General features: G+C 38.8%; 1 protein-coding gene across 7 annotated transcripts; it reads right to left on the bottom strand.

The window, feature by feature from the left end:
• Nucleotides 1–1,417: 1,417 nt before the first annotated feature.
• LOC108986747 (protein-tyrosine-phosphatase PTP1) lies at nucleotides 1,418–17,775 on the bottom strand. Of its 7 annotated transcripts, none has more exons than XR_001995412.2 (10): nucleotides 17,351–17,774; nucleotides 17,063–17,159; nucleotides 16,842–16,924; nucleotides 16,540–16,680; nucleotides 7,695–7,829; nucleotides 4,967–5,115; nucleotides 4,718–4,859; nucleotides 2,373–2,455; nucleotides 1,856–2,195; nucleotides 1,418–1,715 (listed from the first exon to the last, which is right to left on the bottom strand). XR_001995412.2 is itself a non-coding variant. In XM_018959478.2 (10 exons), the coding sequence occupies exons 1-9, from the start codon at nucleotides 17,525–17,527 to the stop codon at nucleotides 2,192–2,194; spliced, it is 1,011 nt and encodes a 336-aa protein (XP_018815023.1). In that variant the 5' UTR covers nucleotides 17,528–17,775; the 3' UTR covers nucleotides 1,800–2,055; nucleotides 2,149–2,191. The 7 variants fall into 7 exon arrangements, 6 of the variants coding, with proteins under 6 accessions (XP_018815023.1, XP_018815022.1, XP_018815025.1 ...); XM_018959478.2 differs by lacking the exon at nucleotides 1,418–1,715 and having other exon boundaries at nucleotides 1,800–2,055; nucleotides 2,149–2,195; nucleotides 17,351–17,775; XM_018959477.2 differs by lacking the exon at nucleotides 1,418–1,715 and having other exon boundaries at nucleotides 1,800–2,058; nucleotides 2,149–2,195; nucleotides 17,351–17,775.
• Nucleotides 17,776–17,990: the final 215 nt, after the last annotated feature.

Raw genomic sequence — 17,990 nt, forward strand, 5'->3', positions numbered from 1 at the left:
ATGGATTAGTAATCAGAGATTGCTATCGATTCTTATTGTTGAGATACCCTGGCTATGGGTAATCAAACCCGTCATGTACACTTTGTATAACTTTTTATAGTTATGAGCTTTCTGACATGGATATATGTTAGGAGCAGGCCCCAACCATTCTAATCGATCGCAAGTATTAGCAATAAATTATCCTCATTAATATATTATCTACATCGTAAAGTATAATATATCAATTATCCAATACTTTCTTCTTCGATGATTGGGAAAGCCATCATCATCAATGGCTGTTGTGCAGCTTTCACTGCAAGTGCAGCTTCTGTTATTTGCCATTGATTTGTTTTTTCTTTTGCTTGCAGGTTTGGCGCCAGAAGTGGGACGAAGGTTTCAGATGAACTGGGACCCAATTATTTTACAATTTCTCATAAATATATCAAAATTCATCTTAACAGCCAAACACACTTTAAACTCACTAAGTGAGTCTCACAAAACGCACCCAACCATCTCAACTCACTACTATTCATAAACACTCAGCTCAACTCCAACTCAACTCAATATCCAAACGCAATCATATATTTGCTTCTTAGAACATTGTCAGGTTGAGGTTGACTTGATTACACCATTGAACTATATTTGTTATTGCCAACCACCCTTCTCTTTCTTTTGGAGGTCATAATCATTCTTATTCTAGGTCTTGCAAAATAAGCTAACTCGATGCTGAGATTTTAGGAAACAATATATTAAGTCAATGGTTGAAGTATATATAAGAAAAAAAGAACTAACACTCATAAACCAAATGAATAGAAAAAAAAAATGTATATGAATTAAGAAAAAACATTTCAAAAAAATACAAAAAATAAAAACTGGCAACAACAAACGAGCTGCGAGAACTTTACAGGTTCCAGGAATAACAAGAATAAATTAGTTTGAAATTGTATCTAAGCAAAAACATTTGCTAGCTAGAACCAAAGCAAATCTGAAAAGGAAAATTATATTTATAAGCTGATGTCGATAACATACCAAATAAAGTGCTTACATAACATAATTCGATTTGAAAAAATTAAAAATTAAAAATTTGAATCTTACATATCAAATCTTACCATTTAAGTGATGTTAACGGCATGTTCTAACACTGACTTGAAAATAAAATAACTCATCTGAAAAGTGAAGTTTGATGAAAACTTTGTGAATTCACAAGTTGGATACTAAGACTACGTTTGGGTAGTGAGGTGAACTCAGATGATCTGTAAAATAGTAGTGAAAAAGTAATAAAAAAAGTGATGATAAAATATTGAATAGTAGTAAAAAGTAGGTGAAAAGTAATGATAAAATATTGAATAGTAGTGGAGTGATCTCATAGACATAGAAATTAAGAACTTCTCAAAGGTAAAATTGAAAGAATAAAATAGAGCAAATTAAAAAAAAAAAACAAAAAAACAAAAAACAAAAGAAAAACTTGAGATCTCTAAAGATTATGCCTAAATAATCTCTCATTACTCTTGTATCTAGCTCGATTGCAAATATAATTTCTTACAAGTAAATAGTAATGCACAAAAGTAAATATATTTCGTGTTAAGCACAAACCTCCTTGAAATGTGAACCAAAGAAAATAATATCTAATATATTGAAATAATGCAGAAATATTATATATAAGAATTACTCTCCATCTTTTCTATCAGGTAGGTTGAGAATATCACCTGAGCTAGTAATCTATATGCACAAAGCTCCTGGTAACAAGAAAGTCAAAGAATTGAACTCAAGACACAAACTATATAGTTCAATTAACAATGATCATCGTCAACAAAGAGAACTTTGCAAATCATTTTTAGTATTTATGACTGTAACTCAGCATTCACAATCGACTTACCGGCCTTAACGGAAAACAGAAACTTCAAACTGTCATTAATGCTCCTTGAATCGGAAGCCTGCAATGGCTGTAAGTCCGTTCATTTTTCTAATTAACTGCGAGGAATCATGAGAACTTGAAATAGAGGCCATTTGAATCATTCCGAACTTCAGCTGGATTTGAGGAGATATTAGTTGTTCAGCATAAGGAACCAGATCCAGCTGCTGAATAACAAAAACATACAGGAAGAAGCATATTGAATCCCTTGTTTATTCAACTTTGAAGAAATATGCAGGCAGCTGGACTTCTCTCACCCTTATTGACCATTGGTAGTATGGATGAGCAACGATTATTGACCTAGCTGCCAAAGCATAAAGTAAAAGACATCTGGATTAATAAATTATCCTACAAAGCATGATACGGTAAAAGGTCTATACTAAAACAAAATAAACGAAAAAGAATTTTCATTTTACTAAAAGAAATTTTACACAGTGCAAAAATCTATGCAAAGACACAAAAGTTCAAATTATGTACCTACCATTTTGAGCTCCGAGTATTGAACTCTGAGATTAGGTCTTCTAATTCGTCAATGATTGCCTTATAGCAGAAAAGATATTGATCCTAGCCAACAGAAAGTTAACAGAGACTGTGTATTAGAAGTAGAGAAGATTCAGCATTGCTTTTTAAGAAAAAAGAGAATGAAAAGGGGGAGGGGTGCAATGACAATCAGATTTATCTATTGTACATTCTTGTGACAGAATTTTTTTTTTTTATAAGTAAAAATATTATATATATTAATATCGATAGGAGAAACCATGTACACTGGGCGTATAAAATAAACACCTAGTCCATACTAGAGAGCCCCTAATGACCAATAAGCCCATGAAAATTAGAAATCTATTCAAAATACACCAAGCTCGAATGGGAACAGAACGCATCTCCACGACCCCAATCCCTTGTTTCCCTTAAGACTACTACTCCACCCGAAACTCCCTCTACGAGAATGGCTTCATAATGCCCTCCCTTTAGTCTTCTCTCGACTTAAACTACCTTGCTTAGCATCGTAGTTGATTGCCCAAGAAAGACCCTTTAACTCCTTGCTTTTTTTAAATCTTGATTTGGTTTCAAGCGAGTGGCCTGCCTCAAGCACAGTGAGTAGTGCTGTAAATGGGTTGTCACATCCTTCATATGAAATCCCCACACTGCTGAATCTCATTAACCTTATGCAAAACTCAATCCGATGATGAACCTGCTATATTGTTTATCGGAGGAAGCAATACAAGGAGAACAACATTTTCCCCAAACACTGCTCCCAACTGCACTCCCAACCCTAAACATTCCTCACAAGGCACCAATGGCAAACCCATAATTTCCTCCCCATCATCTCCTGCATTCAAATCCCGAATCTCCTCAACAGCTATATTGTTGTTGTCCATTATTGTTGTCACCATTGGAGGTTCCTTTACCTCTGTCGTAGGTGTCGTCGTTTTATCAACGAGAACATTGCTTGTAGTTGTGCCACCCCCCGAAGATCCTTTCTGTGCCACTTCATTAGACCCTACTGCTCCTTTAGGAGGCATAGAATAGATAGGGCTATGCTCATCCCCCCCCTGAAACTAGTGGGGAAGCACTACCTTCTATTACACCATTTTCATCTTCTGAAAGAAACTCGTCCGCTTCTTTCAAAGTACTCAAAACCTTGGAAATACCCCATCTTCAACTAAAAGTAGACTCTGGAAAAAAGTACCAACCTCATTTGCAACTGGTGACTGAGGGCAGTCAGACTGCAACTTGCCAATGACTAGAATAACATCGGCGTGGGGGGGATTTGTGGAGAGTTGTTATTGATTCTAAGTATGAGAGTGCTAGGGGGAATGGTGTTCTAACAAAGTTTGGGGGCCATACGGAGTGGGGTAGTAGAAATCTATTTGTAAAGGGTGGGGAGGTTTTCTAAATTTTTCCGATTTGAGGTTAGTAGGTTTTCTAGTGTTTATTTCTGGCATGAGGTTTGGTATGGGGAGAGGGCCCTTAAGTGTGTTTTCTCCACTCTCTTTTGGATTGCAAATGATAAAGAGGCTTATGGTGGCTGATTTGTTGGATTGCTCCAATGGCTCTACCCAGTGGAAGGTTTGTTTCATGATAGCGGCTCAGGATTTGGAGCTTGGAAGCTTTGCTTATTTTTTCGATTCATTGTATGCTATGAATACTTGTAATGTGGTGGACATAATGATTTGGGCTCCAAATGGAGTAGAAGATTCTCTTTGTGATCCTCTTATACAGCTCTTTCAGGTCATCATAGTAACCACTCTCCCTAGAAGAGTATTTGGAGATGCAAGGTACCTCTCAAGATTGCTTTCTTTGGTTGGACGCTTCCCTTTGAAAAATTCTCACCATTGACAATCTGAGGAAATGGGGTCTTATCATTATAGATTGGTGTTACTTGTGTAAGAAAAACAGGTAGGTTGTAGATCATCTATTGTTACATTGAGGTAGACATGTTTTTGTGGGATTATATCTTCAACCGGACTAGTGTGGCATATGTTATGCCTGGTTTTTTTGTGTTATGCCTGGCATGTGGCATGATTTCTCATTGTATTATGTGGTGTCTGTGGATGGAGAGAAATGGTAGGTGTCTCGAAGACCAGAAGCGTTCCTTGGACAAGTTGAAGAGATTCTTTTTCAACACTTTTCTTGGGCTTCTATCATTGTTCGTAATGGGATAGTTTTCATAATTTACCTGTATCCATCACTAGTGCTTAGTGGTTGCTAGGTGTATTTTGTGTATACTTCCTATGTATTCAGGCTATGCCTTTTTCTATCAGTAAAGTTTTACTTTTACTTATAAAAAAATCAATAACAATCATTAGAAATTAGCAATTATACCTGTGTTTGGACCATTCCAATTCTCTGAGACCTAAACATAGTTATGGTATTAACAAGGTCTAAAGCAGACATGTCCCCAGCAAGGATTCTTTGGATCGTGTTATGAATGGTGCAATATGTTCCAGTTCTCCCAATACCTGCACTGAGAGAGAGGGGGAGAGAGAGAGAGAGAGAGATTCAGACAAAAGTGTATTATGAATCATGCAATATCATCATGGCAAATTTAGATAATGTAAACAAGAGCTGAACCTGCAGTGGACCACTATGGGACCAAGATTAGGTGGCACATTATATATTCTTTTTAAAATTTCACGCACAGCAAATGTGTCCTTTGGAACTCCATGATCAGGCCACTCTGGGTACTGAACATGAAGAACAGATATGGGTGCCTCCTCTGACTGCAAAATAAACAACAAACAAGAGAAGTGCAGATTTCAACACATTCCCGAATCAAAGGTCGCCGACATCAATTCTAAAAGACAATAAGAACACCAAATACTTGAACAAAGTTTGCATGTGAGCAAAATAGTATAGCTAACACCTTAGAGGATGGACACCACATCTATGAGATGAGTACAAGGACCTAAAGGTACATCGAAAACACAAGACACTTCATACGGACGGAAGCTTTATATAATGATGCTAAAAGGAGGGATAGGGGTGAAAGGGAGAAGGGAGACTTGAAGGCCTCCCATGATTCATGATCCTAGAAGAAGAATAAATAAATAAGGGCTTCAGATTTCCAGCAACAATCCAATTGTAGCCCTTCTAGGCGGTATATAGAAACTTTCAAGGAAATGAGGAGCCAACTAAAGGGGGGAGCCCTTTGAAAGGATTTAATCTTGATGTTCCATCTCTTGGATAGGATCCAATTCCATGTATATTTTCTTCAAGGGCTGGTCCCTGCACCACACCTCGTACCAAAATCTGACTTTAGACCCGTCAACCACCTTAAATCTAATAAAGCGAGAGAAGTCCCCCCCCCCCCCCCCCCCCCAACCCTTTCTTGATGTTCTTCAACACCCCAACCTCAAAGGGCCCACTGACCTCATTCAACACCATCCTCCTCAAATGCCACCATGTTTGGCTTCCACTGCCAATTTGCCACAAAGCCTCCCTCTTAATGGCGTACAGCAAAAACCATTTTCCTAATAAAGCTTTATTCAACAAGAGAAAAATCCTAAGACCCAAGCAACCAGGAAAAATTGAAATGCAAATCTTAGACCACTTGACTAGGAGGAACTTGAACTTATTGCCAATTCCTCCCTAGAACATGTCACTTTGAAGTTTCTCAAGACATTGGCGCTGCATCGACAGGGATAATGAATCAAGAAGTAGGTTGGTAGATTGGAGAGAGTATTCTTTATCAAAGCAGCCCACCCTCCTTATATAGCCACTTTGATAGAGAGAGAGTACTATTTATCAAAGCAACCCACCCACCTTATATAGCCACTTTCACCCAGTTGGCAAATCACCCCTAGGATTCCTAACCTAACTCTGCTATCAAAGTATTCCTTTGCTATAAGAATCAAGTCTAAAAGTTGTCACGACTTGATGAAAGCATTCTGTGAGCTAGAGATAATTTTCAACACCACTTATTTCAGCCTATTAGCTAGAACCTTGGCAATAATTTTATAAATGCAACGAACCAAACTAATAGGACAAAAGTCCTTGATCTCCACTGCCCTAAAAATCTTAGGAATAAGAGCAAAGAAAAAGTAGCATTGAGAATCTTCTCAAACTTGCCTCAAACATGGAACTGAAAGAATACATTCGACTGGCCTTCTATGATAATCTCCCAACAAGTCTGAAAAAAAGGCTAATAAGAAACGATCAAGGCTAGAGGCCTTATCACCATTCATAGACTTCACTACCTCAAGTTCTTCAACCTCTTGGAAGGCTCTCTCCAGTCCCCAGAATCCAGCCGCACCATCCTCTTCATCAATAGAATCAAAGCTAAGACCACCTAACTTGGGTCTCTAGGAGAACTTTTTATGATAAAGATGGGTGGAAAACTGTAATATAGGCCCTAATTCTTACGTTGTCGAAGACATTGCACCACCAATAACTAGAGTCTCAATCGCATGGTGATCTGGAGGAAGAACTTTGTATTCTTGTCTCCTTCCTTCAGCCAAACAGGGCATGATTTTTGTCTCCAACATGTTTCCTCCAAGAGAAGAATCCTTTCCACCTTACCAACAATTCAACCCTTATCGATTGCTTACACTCAGATAACGCTCCTTCTTCTGTAATAGTATCCATCTCACCAAGTTCCTCCATAAATTTTTGCTTCCTCTTCCTAACATGACCAAACACCTCTTGGTACCATTTCTTCAAATCTAGTTTCAGGGCTTTCAATTTGCTAGCCATAACATGACTGGAGAACCATGAAAATTATAGGAACTCCGCTACTGTTTCACCTTTTCCACAATTCTTATCATCACACACAAGCATCAATGGGAACTTGTCCGGTAGTAGTCTAGGGTGTCTTTGAAAAATTACTAAAAAGTGGGCTGCCCAATCAGGAGAGAGTTCAAGACTTCAAGCCACTACTCTTCTACAAAGTCTTCTGTAAAGCCAAAGAGGGTTCACTTATACATCACAAACAGCAATAATCCACCAATCTTTCTACTCCCAGTAATTAAATTAGTGCTCACTACTAAAAAGATCTAGATCTAAATCCCTTTTGGCTCATTTCAATTATTCCTAACCTCCAAATTGAAGAAACACCTGATATCAGGATGTCTTTTTTTTTTTTATAAGTATATCAGGATGTCTTATGTCTCGAGTAATTGAAGATAACCCATGTTACTCATGAGGAGTAGGACACAAAAAGAGATCAGCAAAGATAGGGATGCAGACAGAGATTATTTGCCAAAGATGACAATGCATGCTTCTCCCACATATGGCATGCATAAACAACCCAAGAAGCACCATTTACATTATGCCAGAATTATTTTCAACAAACTCATCTTACCTCATTATAGTTTACCTCCAAAAGGCGCAACACTAACGAAGTTTCTGTATTTCTTATCCATTTAGTAGCTATAGTTATATTACCAAATTCCCTGGGACCATCTTCCGCCTGGAAATAATCTCCACATTTTACCATCTGCACATAAAGTTCACATCCAGAAGACATCTAATGAATAATAGTGTTATAAGAAATGTATAAGTTAAATTAAGCTACAGTTAAAGAAGAGTCAAATGAATAGTCAAAATAACACTATTATTCAAAAGACCTAATTTTCACGACTCAGGGATGCGCTGTACTCCAAAATAACTAGTCAAAATTTCAATTGGAACATCCTATAATCACTTATAAAACTCAGTCCATTCTAATAAACATTCAAACGTGGAACTTGGCACCAATATAACTCTTTCACAATTCACCCACTCAATGTGGGATTTAATATAATCTGGAATATCATATATTTCTACAAAGTCCCTAACATTCTTGCCAGGATCCAATAACAGTAGAATGCCACAACACCACATTGCATTGCTAGGTCAACTTTGATACCATTGGTCAATATCTAGGGATGGGCTAACCACATCCTAGATCGCCAGCAAATAGAGCTCCAAAGTTAAAATTGACTTCTTTTGAAGTGTAAACGCAAATGTGGTTTCAATACCATTTATAACAACCAAAGAAAATTACTAGCCGCATCTGCATTTACACTCTAAAATGACTAATTTAGGTTATTGAAGCCCCTTCAAATCCATTATAAATGTAATACTCCAAAGTTAGTATGAGAAAGTGGCAATAAGAATGGTATCTGCCATTGCTTGAGAGGGGGACACTCTGCGATTTAAAATGATTCCACCAAGTTCCAATTATAACATTGATTAATCATTTTGTAGTATAAAGTATAAACTCATATGTGCCTTGAAATTTTCTAGGGTAATTACAATAAAAGTCAAGAACTTCTTCTTCCTGGGCAATGTAGGATCTCATCCACCAATAACTCATTCACCACCCTCTAATAGATTTGGGGTATTATAATCTCCCTCACTCAAATCTCATTATCTCCTCGTCAACCCATTTCGTTACGGCCTGACTTAAGCCCCACAATTTTGGTTGAAATTGTCTCAGATAACAATTGTAATGACCCAAGAAAAGTGCTAGCCACATCTGTTTATACCCCAAAAAAAATAATCAAGGTTGTAACTGGAGTTTGTTGAAATCATTTTTTTTTTTATAAGAGATAAACTTTATGGATGTGAATGAAATAGGCATGTACCAAGTACACAGGAAGTATACAATAGAACACCTAAATACGTTCTAAGTGCAATGAACTAAGGATCGTTTTAAAGATCAAGAACTTCTCCCTCTCAAGTTATATGAGATCAATTAACTAACTCCAGTAAATCATTTTTAAAAAAAAAATAAAAACACGCCTTTTGGAGCTTTTTGCATGAGATTAAAGAGCAAAAAAGCACACTTCTATAACGTTTTTTAAAAAAAATTATAAAATATCATTTGAAGACCCAGAAAATATTGAAAACAAATATTCTTTCAATATTTAGATGATATTAAAGATCAATCACATGCTATAGCTCCACATAATGTTGTATATGAGGTATATGTTTTGAACTTGATATACTAGTCTAAATTTGCTCCCTAAAATTGCTTATGTTAGCATAGAAGTTAATACCTACAATTCTTTAGTTTTTTTTGTTTTTTGGTTTTCTAAGTTTGTTATATTTAAATAAAAATTTGTTTTTTATTTTTTTTTTATCAGTAAAAAGTGAATTTTCATTAATATGAATGAAGATAGGCAAGGCCTATGTACACAGGGAGTATACAATAGAAAACACCTAAATACATTCTTCAAAAACTAAATTTGAGCTAGGAACTCATGTACACTGTTTCCATTAAGAACAATGGCTGAAAACCATAATAGTAAAGTGTGTAGAAAAAAATTCTGAAGCTCCTCCATCGATCGCTCCCTATCTTCAAAGCAGCGTGCGTTCCTTTCCAACCAAATACACCACATAATGCACAGCGGGATCATCTTCCAAGCTGCAGCTACTTGTGTACCGCCTTTTAGACCCTTCCAACAAGCAAGCAAGTCCACCACCTTTGCCGGCATAACCCATGCGACATCTACCCTACGAAATATTCCATTCCACAACTCTCTCGTCACCTCACAATGCAATAATAGATGGTCCACTGATTCTCCATTTTTTTTGCACAAATAACACCAGTCCGTTACTATGAGTCCCCTCTTTCTTAAATTATCCGTGGTTAGAATTTTCCCAAGTGCCGCAGTCCACACAAAAAAAGCCACTTTGGAAGGTACGCGTGACTTCCAAATACTTTTCCACGGAAAATATTCATTACCTTGTGATACCAGAATTTTATAGTATGTCTTGACTGAGAACTTCTTACTGTCTTTGCCCCTCCATTGTAGCCTATCATCTTGTGTCGTTAATCTTTCTGAGGAATATATCATGCTAAAAAATTCTGAAACAATAGACAGCTCCCAATCATGATTAGCCCGAGTGAATAAAATGTTCCACTGAAAAGAGTCTTGGGCCATCACACATAGATCTGCTATAGAAGCCTCCCTATTAATCGCAATATTGTATAGAGCTGGAAAGGCTCTCTCCAAAGAACGCTCTCCACACCAAACATTCTGCCAAAACTTGATGCGAGTGCCCTGACCAACTACAAATCTAACATTATTTTCAAAGCACTGACATCCCCCCCTTATATATCTCCATAGACCCACACCATACCCCCCCTTACTTCATTAGTGCACCATCCCCCCCAAGCACCTCCATGTCTCGAAACTACCACTTCCTTCCATAATGACTCCCCTTCTTCTTGATACCTCCATAACCATTTTCCCAAAAGCGCTTTATTGAAAGTTCTCAAATTGCGCACACCTAAACCACCACCCGAAACTGGAGAGCAAACTTTGTTCCAACTAGCAAGATGGAATTTAGTTTCTTCCCCCAGACCACCCCACAAGAACTCCCGGAATAATTTCTCGATACGATGCGCCACCCCTACCGGCAACGGGAATAATGATAAGAAATAAGTTGGTAGATTGGATAAAGTGCTATTGATCAAAGTGAGCCGCCCTCCCTTCGATAAATACAACCGTTTCCACCCTGCCAATCGTTTCTCTATTCTCTCAATAACCCCTTCCCATATACCTCTAGCTTTGAAAGTGGCACCCAAAGGAAGGCCCAAATATTTCATTGGCAAAGAACCCACTACGCATCCCAACGTTTCTGCTAGTGTATTGATATGAGGCACCACTCCTACCGCCACCATCTCGGATTTGCCCAAATTGACCTTTAGACCCGTCACCGCCTCGAAGCACAACAAGAGTGCCCTTAAGGCTTGTATTTGATCCACCTCCGCTTCACACAAGAGAAGTGTATCATCTGCAAATAAAAGGTGTGATATCATGACAGAGCCAAAAGTACCATTGCCTGCCACAAAACCCGCTATATAGCCTCCTTCAACAGCTGCCTTCACCATCCGGCCTAGTGCCTCCATAACAATAACGAAAAGAAATGGAGACAATGGATCCCCTTGCCTCAGACCACGTGAACTACGAAAGAAACCCACCGGATTACCATTAACAAGCACTGAGAAACGCACAGTAGTTATGCAATATCGTATCCATGAGATCCACTTGTTACCGAAACCACATCTCCCAAGTAGGTAAAGGAGGAAATCCCAGTTTACATGATCATAGGCTTTTTCCATATCCAGTTTACAAAGTATACCTGATTTACCTTCCTTTAACCTCTGATCTAGACACTCATTAGCAATAAGAACTGAATCAAGTATCTGCCTCCCCCGTACAAAGGCATTTTGAGACTTTGAAATGATTTGTTCCATAACCACACTTAAACGATTAGCCAGCACCTTTGAAATAATTTTATAAATCCCACTCACTAAACTAATGGGGCGAAAATCTTCAATTTCCAGCACTCCCTGTTTCTTCGGAACAAGAGCTATGAACGTCGCATTGAAGCATTTTTCGAATTTTTGGAAAGTGTGGAATTCAGAAAATACCCGCATAACGTCACATTTCACTATCTCCCAACAATGTTGAAAAAACCCCATCGAAAACCCATCCGGTCCAGGTGCTTTGTCTTTGGCCATGCTACTAATGATCTTCTGTACCTCTTCTTCTTCAAAAGGTCTTTCCAACCAACTTGCACTTTGCATGTCAATGGACTGAAATGGCAAACCATCGAGCTTTGGCCTCCAACCAGTCGGCTCTGTTAGCAGATTCTCATAGTAGTTCACAATATGATGCTCTAAATCAGTAGGAGAAGATAGAACTTGATTACCTGACTGAAGGGACTCAATAGTGTTGTTACGCCTATGAGAATTGGCCACTCTATGAAAAAACTTCGTACATTTATCCCCTTCTTTTAACCAAAGAGCCCTGGATTTTTGGCGCCACGATGTTTCCTCCATCAACAAGACCCTCTCTAATTCAGTCACCACTACCCTTTTCCGTAGTAGTGCCTCTTCCGAAGCATTTCCCCTTAACGCCTGTTCCTCCAAGACCTGAAGCTCCTCTAATAGACTAGTTTTCTGATTTTCAATATTGCCAAAAACTTCTATGTTCCATCTCCTTAAATCTTGCTTTAATGCCTTAAGTTTCCCAGCGAGAATGAAACTAGGGGTACCCGAGATCTGATAAGAAGACCACCAAGAACGAACTTTCTCAACAAAGCCATCCACTGCTAACCACATATTTTCGAACTTGAAATACTGACGACCCCTATTAATACCTCCACAATCTAACATAATTGGGAAATGGTCCGAGCAAACCCGGGCCAACCTCTTCTGATACAGCTCCGAATAGTGGGTTTCCCAAGAAGGAGAAACAAGAAACCTATCCAGTCTTGACCACCCCCTATTATTAGACCATGTGAACTCCCCCCCTGCAAGGGGGAGATCCATAAGATTCAGATCAAACATGAACTCGGAGAACTCTTCCATTGCTATTGAGTGGCCATTATTCCCTGATCGCTCGCTTGGAAAACGAATGATATTGAAATCCCCACCCATACACCACGGCACATCCCAAAGATGATATACACCCGCTAACTCCTCCCACAACCTTCTTCTTTCTCTATATCGATTAGGTCCATAAATGCCTGCAAATGCCCATTCCCACCCATCAATTACATTTCTAAATAAACAAGCCACCGAGCAAGTCCCAACACACTCTTCCATCACCTCCACAATTCTTTTATCCCACATCAAGAGCACCCCCCCAGAAGCTCCTTCCGAAGCCAAATATGACCATCCCACATAAGGACATCCCCAAATACTACGAATAAGACTTCGCTCAACATATCTTAATTTTGTTTCTTGAAGGCACACTATATCCACCTTCCACATTCTCAACAAAGTTTTGATGCGGGCGCGTTTGATGCGCTCATTAAGCCCCCTCACGTTCCAAGATAGAATTTTAGGTTTCATGGACAATGGTCATACCCCTCCCTTTCGTTCTATCCCTACTACAACTACCCTCCTTCCCTTCATAATTTATAGAACATTGTAATCTTTTAAGCTCCCTTTCTCTCTTTGTAGCCGACTTCAATCTACTCTCTTCAATGGCTATAATGAGAGCCCAAAACTGCTCTTCAAAACCTGTACAAGACACCCCAGTACATAATTGCAATTCATCCACTTTCTTGAGAACCCAATCAGGGATAATGTCAGAATTGGGGCTAGGAGGAAGCATTCTTAATGGTTCAGCCTCTCTATTATCCATGCAATCCCCTTCACAAAACCCCAACTGCATGTTAATACCTTCTATACTTGCTTCTCCATCTCTATTTGAACCGACTATATCATTAACCTTTGAATTTGATTTCTGTCCAACAAGGAGTTCTCCAACAACCATTTGAGACATAGCTGAATTCTGTAGCAATCCATCTGTAGAAATGCCGCTAGTTTCCATCGTAGAAGTGCCGCTAGTTTCCATCGTAGATTTCTGTTCCAGAGAGGTCTGTATAACCCCCGTCGCTGACCCCTGTAACAGCCCACTCGTGAGGGGTGAACCCATCTCCTCCCTCGCATTAATCTCAAGCCCCAAAGGCGTCGCCATAGGTCTCTCTGCCTCTGTCGCACCTTTCTGTGCGATATCCGAAACAATTTCCTGCACCACTACCTCCGCCATAGACTCTATTACATTCGGCGAAGTTGTCTGAGGCAACTCCGAAAGCAGCTCTGTCACTGTTACGTTACTCAAATGTGTCTGAGAATCCCCCTTCGTTGACCCCTGTAACAACCCATTCGAGTGGGATGGACCCATCTCCTCCCTCACATGAATTTCAGGCCCCAGAGACAGCGTCGTAAAATCGCTAGCCTCCGTCGCACCTTTCTGTGCGATTTTCAAAACCTTTGCCTGTACCACAACCTCCGTTGTAGGGACTACCACCTTCGTCGATGTTGTCTGTGGCAACACCGAAAGCGACGGCACAGTTCCATCCCCCGATGGACCTCCAACTTCCTCTCGGGTCCGGTTGAATGTCTGCCTCCAGAAAGGGCCCGATTGTTTTTGGGTCTTGTTGGGCTGAAACCCAACTTCCCGGCCTAGTATTTTACCCTTCCCCTTACCAGCGTTTTCCTTGGCCCATTGATCTTCAATATCCCGTCCATGATCCAAGCCCAGTCTCGCTATGCCTTTAACTTCAACACACCGTTTTAGCCATCCCACCTTATTTGCTAACTCTCCCAATTGCTCCTCCATATCACTTAACGCCTTCAACACGTTTTCTTCTTTCAGCGCGACAACGTCTCTGCCAACTCCATCCCGCAACAGGTCATTACCCGCAGAAGTGACGGGACCTTTCTTCACCAAACCCATTTTCTCTGCATAGTTTACGTCTCGAAACTTCTCCACTTCTCTGCTCCCCCGCAAAACATCACTGTATGAGCGCAAGTTTGAATTCTGCACAGTTGTGATTGGTGGTAACTGAACCCCACCACCACTTCCAGCTTCCTTCAGCTCCATCGCTAATTTTCTCCATCCAACTCTATCCTTATCCCCTGGTATGAAGACACAGTTTCGACGACCCCCTCCACAATACTCCACCAGCGCCATGTATTCTCCCCGCGAGTTGGAACACCGTTGCGCAATGTAGCCCCTGTCTCCATCCCTATATGCAGAGTAAAAGCCCTTACCCTCCTTCTTCAAGCACACCTCCAATGCATTAAAAAACCAGCGTACTGTTCCCAGACTTAAGTTCAACTTTTTTATCCCTTTCCACCCCTTCTCTGTAAGAATCACGTACCTGCCATTCCTATCCACCTCGAAAAGCTTTGATTCAATATTGAAAAACATCTCATACTAGGATTAAAATCCCTTAAAGGCAAAGAAACCTCCTCTTCTAAACTAGATCCCACGATCAAACTCCCACAAACGCCATTAAAGGCAAATTATCTAAAATCTACACCAGACTACATGCTAATCACCACTGTAACTGCATGTTAATCACACCTTTGTTTTTTATTATAAAAACTTATTTATTATTATTAAAAATATTAATTATTTTAAATGTTAAAGGTGACATGTGGCAATCTTTTTTTTTTTTATAAGTAAATATATGTGGATGGGAAAAGGTGACATGTGGCAATCTGTGAAGCTACCACATGTTTTTTATTAGCATTAATACGAAAAAATTAATAAAGATCTTTCTAATTAACTCAAGTCATACCATGTGGTTAATTCTCAAAAAAAAATTGAAGGATCTTAAACCTAAGTACCCACAGCACAAGGGTGTTTGACAAAAATTTTCTAAATCTATGTAATTAGTTGATTACTTGATTTTCATGTTGCGTTACTCTAATAAATAAATTAAGTTAATAGGCTATGTATATTACCATCTTCCTTTGTAAACCTTTTTTATTGTATTTTGTAAGTTTTTATTATTATATCGTAATTTTAAAAATATGAGATTTACTTCAATGAGGCATGCGCTTGCGCTTTCAACAACACTGATCTGTCCACCGCTGTCTTTTTACAATCCTCAAAGCTCCAATTGTTTCTCTCTCTCCATATATCCCACAACAAACAACACAAGATTTTCTTCCATGATGTTGCACTCCATGGACAACTAAGGAGATGTTTGGAGAATGAGATGAGGCAAGAAATTTGTGAATAATAGTAAAATTGTTTGTGAATAGTAGTGAAATGGTTTGAGTTATGATGTTTTATGGGGTTTTATGAAATGAGAGAAAAAATTGAATAAAAATATTATAAAGTTAAAATATTGTTATAATATTATTTTTGTTTTGGGATTTGAAAAAATTGAATTGTTTTACGTGTTTTGTTTGGAATTTTGGGAAAGTTGTAATGATTAGGTACTAATTAGATCAAAAAGTTTAATATTTGAAATTGAAAAGTGTGTTGTAATGTTTGGGAAGGATTTTTTTTTTTTTTTTATAGGTATGTTTGGGAAGGATATGAGATGAGATGGGATGGGATGGGATGGGATGAAGCCATCCCATCTTCCAAACAACCCCTAAAGCTTCCTTTCTCAAACACACCAAAAGATCCACCGCAATACAAGGCATGCCAAATCTAAATTGTGAATAGAATTTCAAAGAGCACTAGCTGCCTCACAATGCAATAAAGATGAACTAGACTTTTTATAAGTGATTCTATGGAGCTACAATTTGTATTATTCTTCTGCGTATAATCTAACTAATGCATCCCTAGATCATTACATTTATCATGACCAGATTTTGTTGGATAATAAAGATTTGACCAATTACAAGCAACTGGGATTTAAAAAGTTATCTTAAACTCTATGCATTGAAATACCTTGTAATTGTCCACCAACCTAGTCAACATCACAACCACAGGGCAACAGTACTGGATCACCATCTCCCAAAAGTCCTCATAGGTATGCGGTAGTGGGCCTTGAGTGGCAATAAATTGAGAAACATTTTCAAAGGAAGAAGCCTACATTTGAGAGTCGTCAATGAAGGGTCAATCAGGGAGACCATTCCTTCGATTTTTTTTATTTTTTTATAAGTAAAAGTATTATATATAAATCAATAGGAGTAACCAAGTACACTGGATGATATTCTTATCAACTAAATGCAAATTATATATGCTCATACCATGACAAGGCTCGCATTTATGTAGCCATTTGCTGCCGGTCTGTAATCCTTACATGAGTTAAGAACAACCCTACTCTTGTCAACTGAAATCAACAACATTACAGCAATCTGGTAACAAAAGCTTTTGTCTTCAAGCTTCACAGGTATACAGTCACATTTAAGAACAAAATAATTCAACTTGCTTAAGCATCCAGGAGTGAAAAGAGAAAAATATAACATACATGGTAAGACATCCGTATAGCGGTTCTTGTTCAAATTGACGCCGTTAAGAGCCACAGTACAGTTTCTCCTCATCTCAGATGGGGTTATCCTACTGGCCTGAAATCGACTGTAAAACTTAGTGCTATAATCGAAACAGAAATATATAAACAAAAAAAAACCTAATACAAATTTAAACGAACGGGCATTGAAAACCCAACTTTTTTAAGAGTACATCATTCAATCGATTGTGTTCAATAAAGAAAGCATAAATTGAACGACGGAAAGAAACAAAATCCAGTTTTTCTGACCAGCAAGCGAGCGAATTCCTGGTTGATAGTCTGTGGCATAGAGAGCCTCTCCCGGAAGAACCCAAGAGCTTCGGAGCAGCGGCCGAACTGATCGGGGGTGAGAGCGAGTCTCGGCGGCAAATCGGGCGAGAAATCGAACGAGGTGGAGAGAGCCTTGGAGGCAGTAGAGGTAGTCATGGCCGGTCTCCTCCGATGGTGGAGGCCAATTCGAGAAATGCAGTTACCCAGTTGAACGTAATGCCCCGTGAATCGGTTTGGAAGTTATGGCTTCTGAGCGGCAGATGGATTACAACGGGAAGTCTTCTTTCCTTTCTTTCCCTTTTTTTTGTTTTTTATTTTCTCACGAAACCTTTACCTAATTGATAGGGTTAATACGAACAGCATCGCTGACCCGAAAAAATCTAAGAGTGATTCTGGGCAGCAGCCCATAGCCGCAGCACACCGTGCTGTGGTTTTTTTTTTTTTTTTTTTTTCCCTACTCAATCAGTAGAGTGTACTGCAGCTGCTACAAACAGTAGGCTGTAAAATATATTTTCTCAAAATGTAAATAACACTCTACTGTTTGTAGAGTCCCCAGCACACTCAACGTGCTGGAGTAAAAAAAAAATAATAAAATAAAAAAAAATAAAAATTTATGTGA

This window comes from Juglans regia, chromosome 15 (assembly GCF_001411555.2).
Source record: "Juglans regia cultivar Chandler chromosome 15, Walnut 2.0, whole genome shotgun sequence".
Classification (NCBI taxonomy): domain Eukaryota; kingdom Viridiplantae; phylum Streptophyta; class Magnoliopsida; order Fagales; family Juglandaceae; genus Juglans; species Juglans regia.